This window comes from Lactuca saligna, chromosome 8 (assembly GCF_052625555.1).
Source record: "Lactuca saligna cultivar CGN05327 chromosome 8, ASM5262555v1, whole genome shotgun sequence".
Taxonomy (NCBI): Eukaryota; Viridiplantae; Streptophyta; class Magnoliopsida; order Asterales; family Asteraceae; genus Lactuca; species Lactuca saligna.
In genome coordinates, this window is record NC_136424.1 from 270109818 (window position 1) to 270125214 (window position 15397).

The window sequence follows — 15397 nt, forward strand, 5'->3', positions numbered from 1 at the left end:
AAAAAGAAGAAACTTCACAATCGGGGAAAATCCAGTCAAAATATCCTTGGGTTTTACTCCTATACCACTTCCAAACACTTAGCATGAACATTCCAAGGTTATTTACGAACTGTAAAGAATTAATTTCATCATTTAACAAACCCTAACCCTAAGTTCTTCTACTAGAACCAAAAATTAAACATAATAATCAATAATTAGTACCTGTGTTGGGAGTATTACGTAAGCACAATGGTAATTAGTAGGATTGTCGGCTAAATTCGCAGCAATGGGGACCAAGGGGGACCAATTTCTGTTTCCACTTCGTGAACAATAAACAAATGAAAGGGTTTGCTGATGTCCAGGGACTTAACATGTGGTCCCGTACTTTTAAACGTTCATGTCGTGAATTATATACAATTCACGTCGTGAATAGTGGCTGGGCTTAAGTTTGGGCCATGTACTCACGGACTGACCTTGGGCTTGCTAGTCTACTGGGTTAAGCCATATCATGGATTATGTGCCCGGTTCATTCACAATTCACGTCGTGAATAGCTAACTATTCACGTCGTGAATAAAGTCTGGATAATCAATTTTTTTGAGTTTGAACTAAGTTCTTAATTACTACTACTTTCGTTTTAAGGTCCCCACATTTTGTTCTAATAGAGTTGGATGACTCGATCTAAGTTTTCAAAACTAAAATGCAAAAAGAAAGAGAAAAAAATTTCAAACCAAACTCGGGTTGCCTCCCGAGAAGCGCTTCTTTTTCTTGGAGTCTTGAGCTGGACTCCGTGCCTCCTACGTTGAGTCTTCGGAAGAATCCTCCACCAAGATCTTTTGTTCCTTGAACCGCCTTTTGTAAGCTTGAACTCGCCTTTTATATGCCTTCTTTGAATTCTCCTTTTTAGCTTTTCCCTTTTCTTCAAGCTTGCGTTTTGTGCCCTTGGTTTCCTCCTTGTACTTTATGTTATTCTCTTCTTCTTTCACCACCGGCCTTGTTACTCTTGAAGTGACCTCCTCTTCATCACTTGTTATTTCCTCATCCTCTTTGCTTACCCAAGAAGGTGGGCTCTTGTAAGCTATGACTTCAATCAAATATGGAACAGATGCCTTTGGTTTTGTCCTCTTGACTTGATGAACTACCTTCATCTCTTCTTCCATAAGCTTTTCCAGTTCTTCTAGTTCATTCTCTTCATTAATTGTGAACACCTCTTCTTTATTTTCTTGAAAGTCATCCTTTATCCCAAAGACTTCTTGTTCATCTCCAACCCTCAAAGTTAGCTTAGACTCGCGGATATCAACAAGGGCACCAGCAGTGTTGAGCAATGGCCGAACTAGGATTATCGGAACATCTGGATCTTCTTTCATGTCCAAGACTACAAAGTCTATTGGAAAAATAAATTTTCCAATTTTTACTAAAATATCCTCCACTATGCCTCGGGGTTGTGTCACCGAACGATTCGCCATGTGAATCTTCATTTTTGTAGTCTTCATTTTCTGAATCTCCAATTTTTGATAAAATGAAAAAGGCATCAGATTAATGCTAGCCCCAGAATCGGCTAAAGCATTAGCCTTCATTTTATTCCCAAACTCACATGGAAGAGTGAGGCGTCCAAGATCCCCCATCTTTTCTGGTGTTTCTCCCAACACAGCTTTTGAAGTTTGTTCGCTTAGAATCAATGTAGACTGCTTCTTTAATTGTCTTCGAGTGTCTATCAAGTCTTGCAGTAATTTCTGGTTCTCGGGAGCTTTAGATAAGGACCCAACAAAGGGGGTATTAATCGGGATCCCCTTCACATGCTTGACAAACTCTCTATGCTCTCTCTCCAGTGTACTAAGGGTAGCTTGGGAAGGAAAAGGCAAATTCGGCTCATAAACCAAACTGAATGCAGAATTTTTCTGTTCATGACGGGTCCACGTCGTGAACATATAAGGTTCACGTCGTGAATTCTGGAACTCAGCAGCTTCATGATTTTCAAGCTTGATCTTCTTCATCTTTTGATCGGGCTCCCATGGTTCTTCGTCCAATGCTTCCAGGAATTCCGAGATGGCTTCTTCTTAGGTGTCTATGGCCATTACATGAGATTGGTTATGTACTTCGGGACTCTTCGGGGACAATTTTTCATGAACTAGAGTTGCTAGTTGACCAAATTGTACTTCAAGGTTATGGATGGAGGCTTGCTGAGTCTTTATCAAAGTTTGTTGTTCCAGAATAGCAGAATCAGTGGCCTCGTGTCGCTTTTCCGATGCTTCCATAAACTTCATTAAAATGGTCTCTAGGTCGGGTTTCTTTTCGGCTGGTGGCTGCTCCTTTTGATAGAGGCCTCGACCTGTCTACCTATACTTCTCTTCTTTTTGCTTCTTATACTCCTCATATGGCAGCCACTCCTTCTTCGGTTTCCTCCAGTCCTCATCAAATTTATCCCCACTAGAGTAGCATACTTGAGCATTTCTGTTCCCATAATCATCTACATTGCAGTCCCTTGTCAAGTGTGGACCACTGCATCTCTCGCAACCCACTCTTATGGCATGTATCGATTGGTCCATCTGTGTTATCCTGCGGTCCATATTTTTTAACATGGCCATGACCGCTGCTATTTCTTCAGTTTGGGACCCTCCTCCGCCTTTGATTCCTTCTTGCCTTGGGTTGTGGTATTCGCGGGAGTGTTTTGTGAATTCTTCAATTAGCTCCTTGACCTCCCTTGGATTTTTCTTTGTCAAAGGTCCTTGAGAATCAAGGAGTTGTCTCATCATCACGTTGACCCCAACATAAAAGATTGACATCTCTTACTGCACATTTAGGTCATGTTGTGGGCAATTTCTAAGTATGCCCTTATACCACTCCCATGCTTCGTATAGTGACTCCCCCGACTGTTGCTCAAAGTTGGCTATTGCCTTCTTGAGTTTGGCTATCTTGGATGGCGGGCAAAACTGGTCCAGGAATTGCTCACGCATTTGAGCCCAAGTGGTGATTGTACCCGGTGGGTGTGCTTTTAACCACTCCTTAGCAGCTCCTTTGAAAGTGATGGGAAGCATCCTAAGCAAAACTGTGTTTTTGCTGACATGTGGGACATTGAAGTAGTCTGCAATGTCATTGACTTCATCTAGATGCTTAAAAGAATCTTCATGATCTTTCCCGAAAAATGGAATGTCCTTCAGGGCAGTCAATATGTGTCCCTTCAGCTCGAATGTGGCATTGGCAGGTATTGCGGGTTGGACTAATCCGGGACCCACATCTCTCGGATCCGCTTCTTGTAAGCTCCCATGGACATTTCTTTAACTGCTGCCATCTCGTTCCTTGGCTCGTTCTCGGGTTCACTCGTGTGTTCTTCAAATTCTGGCTCGGTATCACTTTCGTACTCGGTTTGCATGGGTGTATGATCCAAATGCTCAAGATTGCTCTCGTGCTTTGCTGATGAACTTGACTCTCCTGTCTTCTTTCCCGGCTTCCTAGAGAAGGCTGACTTCAATTCTTGCAAGGGCGTCTTTTTCTTGTGAATTGTAGACTCGGGATCTTCTAGTGGTGGCACCAATGGTGTGTTTGAGCCTCTGGTCATTAACTCCTGCAACTTGCTAAAGTAAAACGTAAAACTGGACTAAAATAAGAAAAACTAAAAATGAACTCTCAGATTTCACGTCGTGAGTGTACTAAATCTCACGTCGTGAACCCTGTGACAAACAGAAAAAAATTAAACTAAGATAAGCTAGCAAAATAAATAACCAATTAAACTTTCTGCAGATTTAAAAAAAACGATTAATCTAATGCAACTAAATAAACTAATAATCTGCGCCGTTCCTCGGCAACGGCGCCAAAAACTTGATGTGCACAAAAGTACCCATTAATTTTAATATTTATAACCTAACAAACTTAGACTAACTATGCACTTATAGGCAGTGTACCTAGTCAGATTACAGTATAGCTTAGGTAAGTCGGGTGTCGATCACAGGGAACGGTGTTACTAATTAATCTACTTACTATTAAATTAACCTAATTTATTAACAAGTTTAATAAGGGGTTTTATCTGATTTTGCAAGATCAGATGAACTTAAATCAAATTAAATAAAAACACACTCTTGCTTAGTTGAATCCACTTCTCCCTTATGGCTAGCTAATGATCATGGGTTATTAAGTTGGTTTTTAGTTATATTAGTAATTTAGTTCTATCTTACCAATAAGTAACTAATTCATGTCAAACCATGTATGTTCACACATAATTAAACACAGAACTAATTATGAATGTAAATATGCTATGTAAGATTTGTTGTATAAACGCAATTATGGTCACAATTCACGTTCTCTAGCACAACTAAGATTTATTCAGTCTAATTACTAACTAAGATTGGTCAATCCTAGCTCTAACAATTTAATGTTCACTAAATTATTAGGTAAACAAGTTCATGCAGTTTCATGGTCACTAAGCTACACAAAACATGCAATCTAGCAATTAGATAAACAAATAATAACATGCTAGGTTATACAAATCAAACACAAGCAATTTTTACCAACTCAAATTAATCCATAAACATATAACTATTCATAAGTTCAAAGCTTCATCTAGCTAAGCAAGAGTAGCTAGATTCAGCTGCTCATCATAGTAATTAAACTAACACAGCTAAAACTAATGAAAGACATGTTCATAATCAACTAAAATATAAAACATTACTTATTTTGGTGTTGAAATCCCTCTTCCAGAACCTTTTTTCTGCTCTGAAACGTCTCCTGGAACTCCTTTTCTTTTGCCAAAATCCCCTCCATTCGTCAAGGTCAAGGATCTATATAATTGCTGTTATCTATAAATTCACATCGTGAATAATCATAAATTCACGTCGTGAGTAGTAGATAACCGTGCCCGTCAAGGATTTCTTCACCCGCGTACATATCTTCTAGAACCATTGATTCACGTCGTGAATCCTTTAATTCTCACGTCGTGAATAATCTTTTCTCCATATTTACTTCACTTTTACTCTTCTGATTCCCAAGGTTTCTTTCTTTAACATTTTCAGTCCCCTTTTCTTCAAAATGTCTTCCTTTTTGGCTGTAAACAACATTTAAGCTCATAAGTACCATTATTCTAAACAAATTACCGACTTTTTAATAAAAATGTACTTAAATATTGCCTAAAAATAAGTATAAATATGGCAATATCATCGATCCTCCCTCTTATGCAAGAAATATGTGGGTTCATGGGTTAACCCACCAACCTGAAAACCCGAATCGGACCTACAAACTCACGAACCCATATAATTAAACGGGTTAGACGGGTTATGTCCGTTTTGATGTTTCCAACCTGTTAACCCACAACACGAATAATTATATGAGACATATAGGGATTGATGCATTCTGACCGACCAACCTGACAACCCACAACCTGTAAACCCAAACCCAATAATTGTCAACCTACCCGACCTACCCGGTACAGTCATTCTAGGGTGCCGACCTACCCGTGTCAAACCATTCTAGGGTGCTGACCTACCCATCGGTCCTAACAACCGACCCTCAGGGACTATTCTACCCCCTACTGCTACTATCATATATATATATATATATATATATATATCATAACATAAACATACTATCAGACATATCTCAGGTGTCCGAACTACCCTTCGGTCCTAACAACCGAACTTAGGGACTATTCCCCTCTTACTACCACTATCACATATAACATATCATGCCAGCATATAAACATATCATCACATACTGTCAGACATATCTGGGGTGTCTGACCTACCCTTCGATCCTAACACTCGAACTCTACTACTATCACATATAGCATATCATGCCAGCATATAACATATCAGGTAGAAGCAAATCTAGATGATATCACAAAGACAATCATCCAACATAAAACTCCTACTGGTGGGCCGAAATTGTGGCCGTAGACCCACCGCTACTGGAAGGTAACTCACCTCACACTGCTGAAGTCCCGTAGACACAATCCTACACTGCTGAAGTCCCGCAGACTCAACCCCAGCTGCTGGCTGACAGATTCCCGAACTGTCAACACCAAAATAACACCCAATTAATAATTGGGTTCCACTACATAACCATAAGTACATACTTTGGATAATTACTACATTACCCCGTGCTAGGCTTTATTCAAGCCCAAGGCCTAATCCAAGGCCCAAAAGTCCAACTATGGCTCAAAGCCCAACATATGGCCCAATTTTCCAAATTGGGCCCAAACCCTTACAAGATCTTACCATAAGGCCCAACCATTTAATCCAATCCAACATTTAACATTCTAATAGCCCAATATCACATAGTCATAAAGGCCCAAACTATGGCCTACCTATGGCCCAATTTTCCAAATTGGGCCGAACTCCTCATATGGGCCTTACCTCAAAGCGCATTAATTATTCTAGTCCATTTGTTTGATCTTGGATGACTCACTAATAACTCAATCATTAAGGCCCAACAATAAACCCAAGTGAAATTAGGGTTTCACATCAAATGACGATTAGGGTTAAGTTTTCCTACATAACCCATTAGAGACTTAAGGGTAAATATTATAAAAGCCCTAAATTTTTAACCCATAATTGGAAAAAGCCCTAATATTTTTTTTATTATTGCTATGGCCACAACTTTTTCACATAATTATTACTCTAGTCCACTTAACGAGTTTTATGGTTAACTTGGTTAAATTTTTTGCAAAATTAGTCCTAAAATGTTCAAATTTAGTCCATGAGGTTTGCAAAAAATTACACCACATGGCTTTTTAACTTTATTTTTCGTTTTTTGTATACTTTATTTATTTTCGGTTTATATATATATATATATATATATATATATATATATATATATATATATATATATATATATATATCTATATATATATATATATATATATATATATATATATATATATATATATATATATACATTTTTATTTGCTTTTTCTATATACTTTATTTATTTTCATTTTTTAACTTTATTTTTCAACAATTTTATTTTTTTAACCTTTTATACCCTTTGTTTTCTATTTTATAGTGTATATATAGAGTATATTGAAAAACAAATAAGAAAAAAAAAATCAAAAGATGAAAAAATTAAAATATAATACGAAAAGAAATATGAAAAAAAACCAAAAACAAAACTCTAATATACTCTATATATACACTATAAAATAGAAAACAAAAGGTAAAAAGGTAACTAAATCAAATTGATGAAAAATAAAGTTAAAAAATGAAAATAAATAAAGTATATACAAAAAAGAAAATAAAAATGTATATATATTTATAAAAAAACTGAAAATAGATAAAGTATAAAAACGAAAATAAAGTTAAAAAATCATGTGGTGTAATTTTTTTCAAACCTCAGGGACCAAATATGAACTTTTAGGACTGATTTTGCAAAAAAATTAACCAAGTTAACCATGAAACTCGTTAAATGGGCTAGAGTAATAATTTTGCGAGAAAGTTGTGGCCATAACAATAATAAAAAATATATTAGGGCTTTTTACAATTACGGGTTAAAATTTTAGGGCTTTTATAATATTACCCGAGACTTAATCCACTAAGGACTTAATCCATCAAGTCCAATATTGCTTAGATCAATTTTGCCAATGATTATTATTTAATATCTCCAAGTATTAAATAATTCCCGTGTGTCCCGGTTAACTCCTCAAATTAGGGTTTCATTGCATTAAGGTTTTCCAAACCCTAATTAGGGTTTCCAATCCAAATACTACCCATTTATCAATTTATTGGGCTTTTAGATCAATTAGGGCTTTATTGGGCCTATTAGGCCCACTAGAATATCATTAAGCCCATTAGGGTTTTATTGGGTCAATTAGGGTCCATTAGGGCTTACAAGGCCCATTAGGGTTTCGAGCACCCCAAACGGATCAAACTCAACGAGACGAGCACACTGCCACCCGACACGACGGCCGGTGGCGGCAGGAGGCGGCAACCACCACATAACGGTGGTGGTAATGGATTTTCTTCACTATTCCAATTAATACAAAGTTACAACAAAATAATCAAACCGCACACATATACACACTAAGCTAAACATATACAAACACATAACCACCTTGTGGTGGCCGACGGTGGCGAGTGGTGGCGGTGGGGTATTCCTTTGAATTTCCAGCCAAGAATTGCTTTCCAGCAGCCTTATACCATCGCGACACATGAGCACATACATTGTAATATGCACATAGCCACCTTTCACGGTGGCTAGTGGCGGCAGAAAAACATTTCCAGCAACCGAAAACTCCAAACACACGCAACGATCAGCATGATGCAATAGTTAATGCTGGTGTGGATGGTTGTAGCCACCATGTCCGCCTGCCATGGTGGTTCTTCATGACCCTATTCGACGGAGAGCCCACACATACACGAATACAACACACTTCGGGGTGGCAAACAGTGACCAGAGTAACGAAACATGCCAAACGGTGGCGACATCGGTGCTCACGGCGACATTTTGCGATGGCTAGAGCAGCAACTCGAGCCACAATGGCAGCAGCAACATCGACGAAGCCACAGGTGGTGTTTAGTGGCGGCGGCGTAGCCCAACGGGGATCGAATCGGAAGAAAGAGAGGGAGAGAGAGAGAGCAGTAGCATTCAGGGAATAGCAACAACAGCCACGGTCTCGTCCTTCACGCTTGTTGCTGGAGTCACTCGATCGGTGGTTAACAATATCGACAGAGGAGGGAACGGCCGCTGGAGATAAGGGAGGTATAAGGTGGTAGAGGGTTGGCGGTGCAATGGGTTTCTACTTTCTAGGGTTATATACCCGATCCTTTAACTGATTTCCATAATGACACTATTAGCCCCTTCCATTCTCTTTTATTTCCAATTAAGTCCATATTTTACCTTTCCCACCCTGACTTTGGAATTCCTTTCAAGTCAAGTCCATAACTTCACCAATGGCCCCTCTATAACGAATTCTTCTCAAAATAAGTCTAATAGTTATTCTTTAACCCATGATTCCATAAATTCTTACAAAATAAATGTGAAACTTACAGTTTTAACTCCCAACTTCTAAAGTTATGACCATTAGCTCTTCGAAGTCATCCTTTGATATATTATTATTTATTTTAAGCTACCATTCGTTCATTAATTTATTTATTTAACTTAATTAATAAATGGGTGTTACAAAATAGCTTCAACATCTTCTTTAATTCGATCAACAAAAGTTGCAATGGGTTTATAATTTGTTTTATTGACATATTCGAAATTCGGTTCACACATTTATTCTTCTTTTAATTCCTCTGAATTGTTGTAATTCTTCAACAACCATCCTTTTATTCATCTTTATATGATTATACATTTAAACTTTTAGGGATATTAGTGAACTTAACAACTTTGCTCGTTGCTATTCATTGAAAAAATTGAGATATTATTATCGAAGTCGTGTCGTTCATAGAGTTTGATCAAGGTTTAAAAATTTAAGTTTTTTTAGTTTATTTTTTTAATTCATCAAATTTCAACATTTTATTCATCATTATCATATTACATCGTAATACTTTATAGGAAGATTAAAGAACCTGGAAAGTTCACTTGATATTTTGCAATATGAAAACAACTACATCATTTAGTGGGTGCACCAAGCCTACTTGCCAAGCTTCTTAGCATGTGCCAACACCACCCCCAACACCTGCTAAGGGCATGCACCAAGCATGGCTCGTTGGAGAGAGAGAGAGAGAGAGAGAGAAAGAGAGAGAGAGAGAGAGAGAGAGAGAGAGGCACTGATTGACTCATTTTATTTTAGTTATATATTTTTTTTGTCATCCAAAATTAATACCAAGCTCACCAGCACTCCCTAGCACCATGTTATGCTTATGTGGCATGCCAAAAAAAAATGATGTGACAATGTTTAGCACATGCTATCACTCTCCTTAGCCTTATAGATGATGAAGTTAAATATGAAAACAAAGATTAATGCATTTGATACGATTGTTTTCTTTATCGTCGTTATGTTATATATTAGCATGTTTAAATCCCTAAATAGTTGTTAAGTAATCTAAATAGTTGTTAAACAATCTAAATCTCCATATTTTGTAATATCATATTATGTGAGTAACACTGAATTAAGACTAATGTTAAAGATTGATTATATTCATGGATATAGATATATTTCGAAGAAGAGCCAAATTCAATGTACTCATTGTTTGTGAATATTGGATTGACCAAACTCAAGATGTCATTTCATGAATTGATGTTATTAAATGAATCTTGAAAATAAAATGATTTTTATATCCTTAGACGTATATGCTGACTTCTAAGCAAGTCATATCATTATATTTTCATGTAGTTAAACAATGTTGTAAACAAGACATGTTGACTTCTAAAAAAATGTATCATTATATTCTGATGTAGTTAAATAATGTTTTAAACAAGCTAATAAACACATTCAGTATAAGCAATCGAGGAAATTTGAAACTTACATCAACACAATAGAGTGGTGTAATAAAAGATAACAAACTTATACACATACAAATACAAACACAAACACAAACACAAACACAAAAAATGAACAGTATAGTAAAAAAAGTAACAAACAAGTACACATACATATTTAACCAATAGAACATAAAAAACATATACACACATGAGTGACAATTCTCAACACGATTCGAACCTGACATGTAAATAAACAAGGTTGGGTTCAGACTTCTAACCCGATAACTTGTCAAATAAACAGGTCGTGTTAGGGGTAGTATTTGGGTTCACAGGTCAACCCATATAAAATTTTTATTATTTTTTTAAAGGGCATTATCGTTTTAAAGCAAACTCTCCTAGAGATGGTTATCATTTGATGGTTCACCATATAATATATTAAATTTAAGTTATACGACTATGCCTATCAGGGTATGCGTGTTATGTGCCCTAAATCAAATCGATCCTCCCTCTTATGCAAGTAATATTTGGATTTATGGGTTAACCCACCAACCTAAAAACCCGAATCTGACCTACAAACTCACAAATCTATATAATTAAACGAGTTATGTCCGTTTTGATGTTTCCAACCTATCAACCCATAACACGAATAATTATATGGGACATATAGGGATTGATGCATTACTGACCAACCTAACAACCCACGACCTTATCCTCACAAACCTAAACAAAACCTATGATTAAGCGATTGTGTTTGAGATTTAAAAAAAATATATTATTTTTCAATCAGTCCCTGGAAAATCTTCATATAGAGACTAACACCCTAAAATGAAGTTAAACTTGCAAAGAAGGACCTATATGCATATTCGACCAATAGGTAAACATAAACCCCCAGCAAAACCCCTAAAACGTAATCTCAAAATTTCTACCAAGAACACTCACACACGCTTGGTTTATTGAGTGAGAAATCGACAAATCTTGACGTAAATCTGATGATTCTTCAACGTTCGATTCCGATTTTCAGTTTCTGCAAATTAACTTCATTGTCGTCTCCCAAATTCCTGTTCTTACCTTTCAGCTTATCATCATCGACTTCCTGTTCACCACAAGCGTCTCGATTCCACCACCGGCCGCGCGGCCGAATTAGGACCTTTGCCACCGCCGTCTCCGTCAATGAAAAGGAAAGCGATACCTTCTTTGCCGATGACACTGTTTCCTGGAGTTCCCTAGGGGTTGTTGATAGACTTTCTCAAGCTCTTTCTAGAATTGGCCTCAATCGTCCTTCTCTGGTTCAGGTAATTACTCAATTCGTCCAAAATTTACATAGATTTGAGTCGATTTCATAGCTGATATACATAGTTGGTGTTGTGTTGTGAATGCGTAGAGATCATGAACTTCAATTTTTTGTAATTGCTAACACATGTTTCGTTCCACTTCAGGCCGTGTCTTTACCTCCTATACTCCATGGAAATGATGTTGTGGTTGCAGCTGAGACTGGCAGTGGCAAAACTCATGGTTATCTTGTTCCACTGTTCAATAAACTATGCACAATAACAAACGATTCACTTGACACCGATCATCAACTGAATCGGCCTCATATGTCTCTTGTTCTTTGCCCTAATGTCATGTTATGTGAGCAAGTCGTTCGAATGGCCAACTGTATCTGCAATGATAATGGCGAACCACTTCTTCGAGTTGCAGCTGTCTGTGGACGCCAGGTAACTGTGATATCCATATCCATATCCATAACCTAATCTTCAATCTGTTTCCCTCTTCTCCAATTCTTCTTTTCTTACATTCTTTTCTTTTTCTGTAGGGCTGGCCAGTTAATGAACCCAACATAATCGTGTCAACACCTGCAGCTCTTCTGAATTTCCTTCATGCCATTGATCCGGAAAGAAGGCGTCGAGCTAATTTTATCCGTGATGTTAAACATGTGGTAATGTTCCATCTATATCATAACTTTAATTGTCTCCTTGATGAGTTCTTTCTCTTAATTTTCTTGAACAAATGATAGGTTTTTGATGAAGCTGACATGCTTCTATGTGGGAGTTTCCAAAACCAAGTTATTCGCCTCATAAACATGTTTCGTTTTGATGAAAAACTCTTGTCACGTGCGAAAAATTCTTCACCTGAGAAGCCATTGGATATAGAATCCGAATCCAATATGCTATTCGAGTTAGAAAACCATGAAGACATGGAATCCAACTCAATCCATGAAGACGATGAACAAGAAGAAGATAAAGATGTTGGAAATTCTTTAAAAGAAACTGAACCAATTGTTAAAAAAAGAGACTGGAAAAGATACAGAGAGATATACGAAAGAAGCAAACAATACATATTTGTTGCAGCAACACTTCCTGAAAATGGAAAAAGAACAGCTGGAGGTGAACTCAAACGGTTATTTCCAGAAGCCACATGGGTTAGTGGCCATTATCTTCATCGGCACAATCCAAGGTATCTTTTAAAAAAAAAAAAATCCAATCTTAATAAAAAAGAAAGCTTAATTTTTTTTTTTTTTTTTTTTTTATCTGTGTTGATTCAGATTAGAGCAAAAGTGGATTGAAGTTACAGTTGACACACAAGTGGATGTACTTATAGATGCAATCAATCATAAATCCAAGACATTAAATTCCAACAATGAATTGAGTAGAACAATGGTGTTTGCAAATACAGTTGAAGCTGTTGAAGCTGTTGCTCAAGTTTTACATGGAAAAGGCATTGAATGTTATTGTTATCACAGTGAAAGCTCTTTAGAAGAACGCACAAGAAATTTGATTGATTTTAAAGAAAAAGGTGGTGTTTTTGTCTGCACTGATGCTGCTGCACGTGGCACTGACATTCCCAATGTCTCTCATGTTATACAGGTAATCAATTTTTTTTTGATTTTTTCTTTTCTGTATTATAATTCTCATTTTTTTAATTGTTTTCTATTTGTTTTCAGGCAGAATTTGCGACATCTGCTGTAGATTTCTTACACAGGGTGGGTCGAACAGCTAGAGCGGGTCAACCGGGCCTGGTCACAAGCATGTACAATGAGTCAAACCGGGATCTTGTTTCTGCAGTTTGTCAAGCTGAGAATCTCTGTGAGCCTGTGGTAAAAAAAAACAAATTTTTATTAATAATCATTACAAAATATATTAAACTAGTAATTGAGTCTGTGTTTCTGCGGGTTTTTATGTATTTTTGTTGCGTATTAGGAGTGAGAATTGATTAAACAGTGATCTTTTACAAAGTTGAAGGTTGAGGGGTCAAATTAATATTTAAAAAATAGAGGGGTGAAAAAAATGTATTTTACAAAGTTTAGAAAACGAAAGGGTAAAAGTGCTATTTTACAAAGTTTTTTTTGAAAGAGAGATATTTTACAAAGTTGAAGGTTGAGGGGTGAAAGTGAAATAAACATGAAAGTCTAGAAAACGAAAGGGTAAATGTGACATTTTATAAAGTTTAAAGTTGAGGGGTCAAAGTAACATTTAAAAAATAGAGGGGTGAAAAAAATGTATTTTACAAAGTCTAGAAAACGAAAGGGTAAAAGTGCTATTTTACAAAGTTTTTTTTTAAAAGAGAGATATTTTACAAAGTTGAAGGTTGAGGGGGTGAAAGTGAAATAAACATGAAAGTCTAGAAAACGAAAGGGTAAATGTGACATTTTATAAAGTTTAAAGTTGAGGGCTCAAAGTAACATTTAAAAAATAGAGGAGTGTATTTTACAAAGCTTAGAAAATGAAAGGGTGAAAGTGATATTTTACAAAGTTGAAGGTGGAGGGGGTGAAAGTGAAATAAACACGAAAGTCTAGAAAACGAAAGGGTAAATGTGATATTTATAAAGTTGAAGGTTGAGGGGTCAAAGTAACATTTAAAAAATAGAGGGGTGAAAAATGCATTTTATAAAGTTTAGAAAACGAAAGGGTAAAAGTGATATTTTATAAAGTTAAAGGTGGAGGGGGTGAAAGCGAAACAAACACGAAAGTCTAGAAAACGAAAGGGTAAATGTGATATTTATAAAGTCGAAGGTGGAGGGTGTATAAACATGAAAGTTTAGAAAACGAAGGGGTAAAAGTGATAATTTATAAAGTTGAATGTGGAAGGGGGTGAAAGTGATATTTTAAAAAGTAAAGAGATGGAAAATATTTTTTTACAAAATAGAGTGATTGCAAGTGAAGGGAAAAATTTACTTTTTATAAAAGTTGAAGGTAGAAGGGTGAAAGTGATATTTTTAAAACTAAAGGGATCGAAAATATAATTTTACAAAATAAAAAGGTTGCATGTGATAGATTATAAAAAATTGATGGATTAAAGTTTTATTTTATGTATTATAGTACTTGTACATTGTGCTTTAGGAGATGTACTTTTAGCTATTATAGTACTTGTAATTAAGAATTATCTTAATTTTTTATTTTCTAAATTCTTTGTGTTGTAATGATACAGGAAAAGGCATTTAGTAGGAAACGAAGCTTCAGGAAAAAGCTAAAGAAGCAAGGTATATGACTATGTTGATATTTTGAATTTATTAAATTATTGATGGAGTAAAAAGACTGAATTGACCCTTGTAATGAACTTGTGAAATCAGGTAGGATTGGAAGCAACACAGTGCATATTCAAGATAGATTAGCAGCTTAAAACATGATGAAACCATAAAACATTCTCGTATGTTTGATAAAGAATAATATCTTTTTGATGTCTAATTTTGTTTGTTCACATTGTCTAGATTAATAGTTTCATGTGTAATATTATATGTATACATATTTTAATGTCTAGTTAACACTTGAAACCAATCAGTTACTTGAACCATTTATAATTATTGTCTGATTTTGCAATGTCGGCATTATTTCAACAATCATTGTATACATTTTTAATAAATATATCTTTATTGTTTATAAATAATTAATATTATTAGCTTAACTAGTAATACAAAAGTATTGGTTTAAATTCTATATATGAATTCATTATCATATATAAATCTATTTATAACCAACCTATTTATTTAAATAAGTTGGGATTTCCAACCCAACACAACCTGATAAATAATGTTAAATAAATGAGTTGTCATCGGTTGACCCGTGTATGTATATT

At 35.9% G+C, this 15397-nt stretch overlaps 1 protein-coding gene and 1 non-coding gene across 2 annotated transcripts; both read left to right on the forward strand.

Annotated features, from left to right (window-relative positions):
* Nucleotides 1-2776: 2776 nt before the first annotated feature.
* LOC145013466 (small nucleolar RNA R71) lies at nucleotides 2777-2883 on the forward strand. The gene has a single exon (XR_013665024.1). It is a non-coding gene; the product is annotated as a small nucleolar RNA R71 (small nucleolar RNA).
* Nucleotides 2884-11184: 8301 nt separating this feature from the next.
* EMB3108 (DEA(D/H)-box RNA helicase family protein) lies at nucleotides 11185-15122 on the forward strand. Its single transcript, XM_078970023.1, has 8 exons — nucleotides 11185-11619; nucleotides 11764-12042; nucleotides 12141-12263; nucleotides 12342-12781; nucleotides 12870-13191; nucleotides 13269-13421; nucleotides 14753-14804; nucleotides 14895-15122. The coding sequence occupies exons 1-8, from the start codon at nucleotides 11317-11319 to the stop codon at nucleotides 14942-14944; spliced, it is 1722 nt and encodes a 573-aa protein (XP_078826149.1). The 5' UTR covers nucleotides 11185-11316; the 3' UTR covers nucleotides 14945-15122.
* Nucleotides 15123-15397: the final 275 nt, after the last annotated feature.

Coding starts and splice junctions, on each gene's coding strand:
- EMB3108 (XM_078970023.1), top strand. CDS start 11,317: ATGATTCTTCAACGTTCGATTCCGATTTTCAGTTTCTGCAAATTAACT. Junction 13,422..14,752: donor AGAATCTCTGTGAGCCTGTG/GTAAAAAAAAAC, acceptor GTAATGATACAG/GAAAAGGCATTTAGTAGGAA. Junction 14,805..14,894: donor GAAAAAGCTAAAGAAGCAAG/GTATATGACTAT, acceptor TTGTGAAATCAG/GTAGGATTGGAAGCAACACA.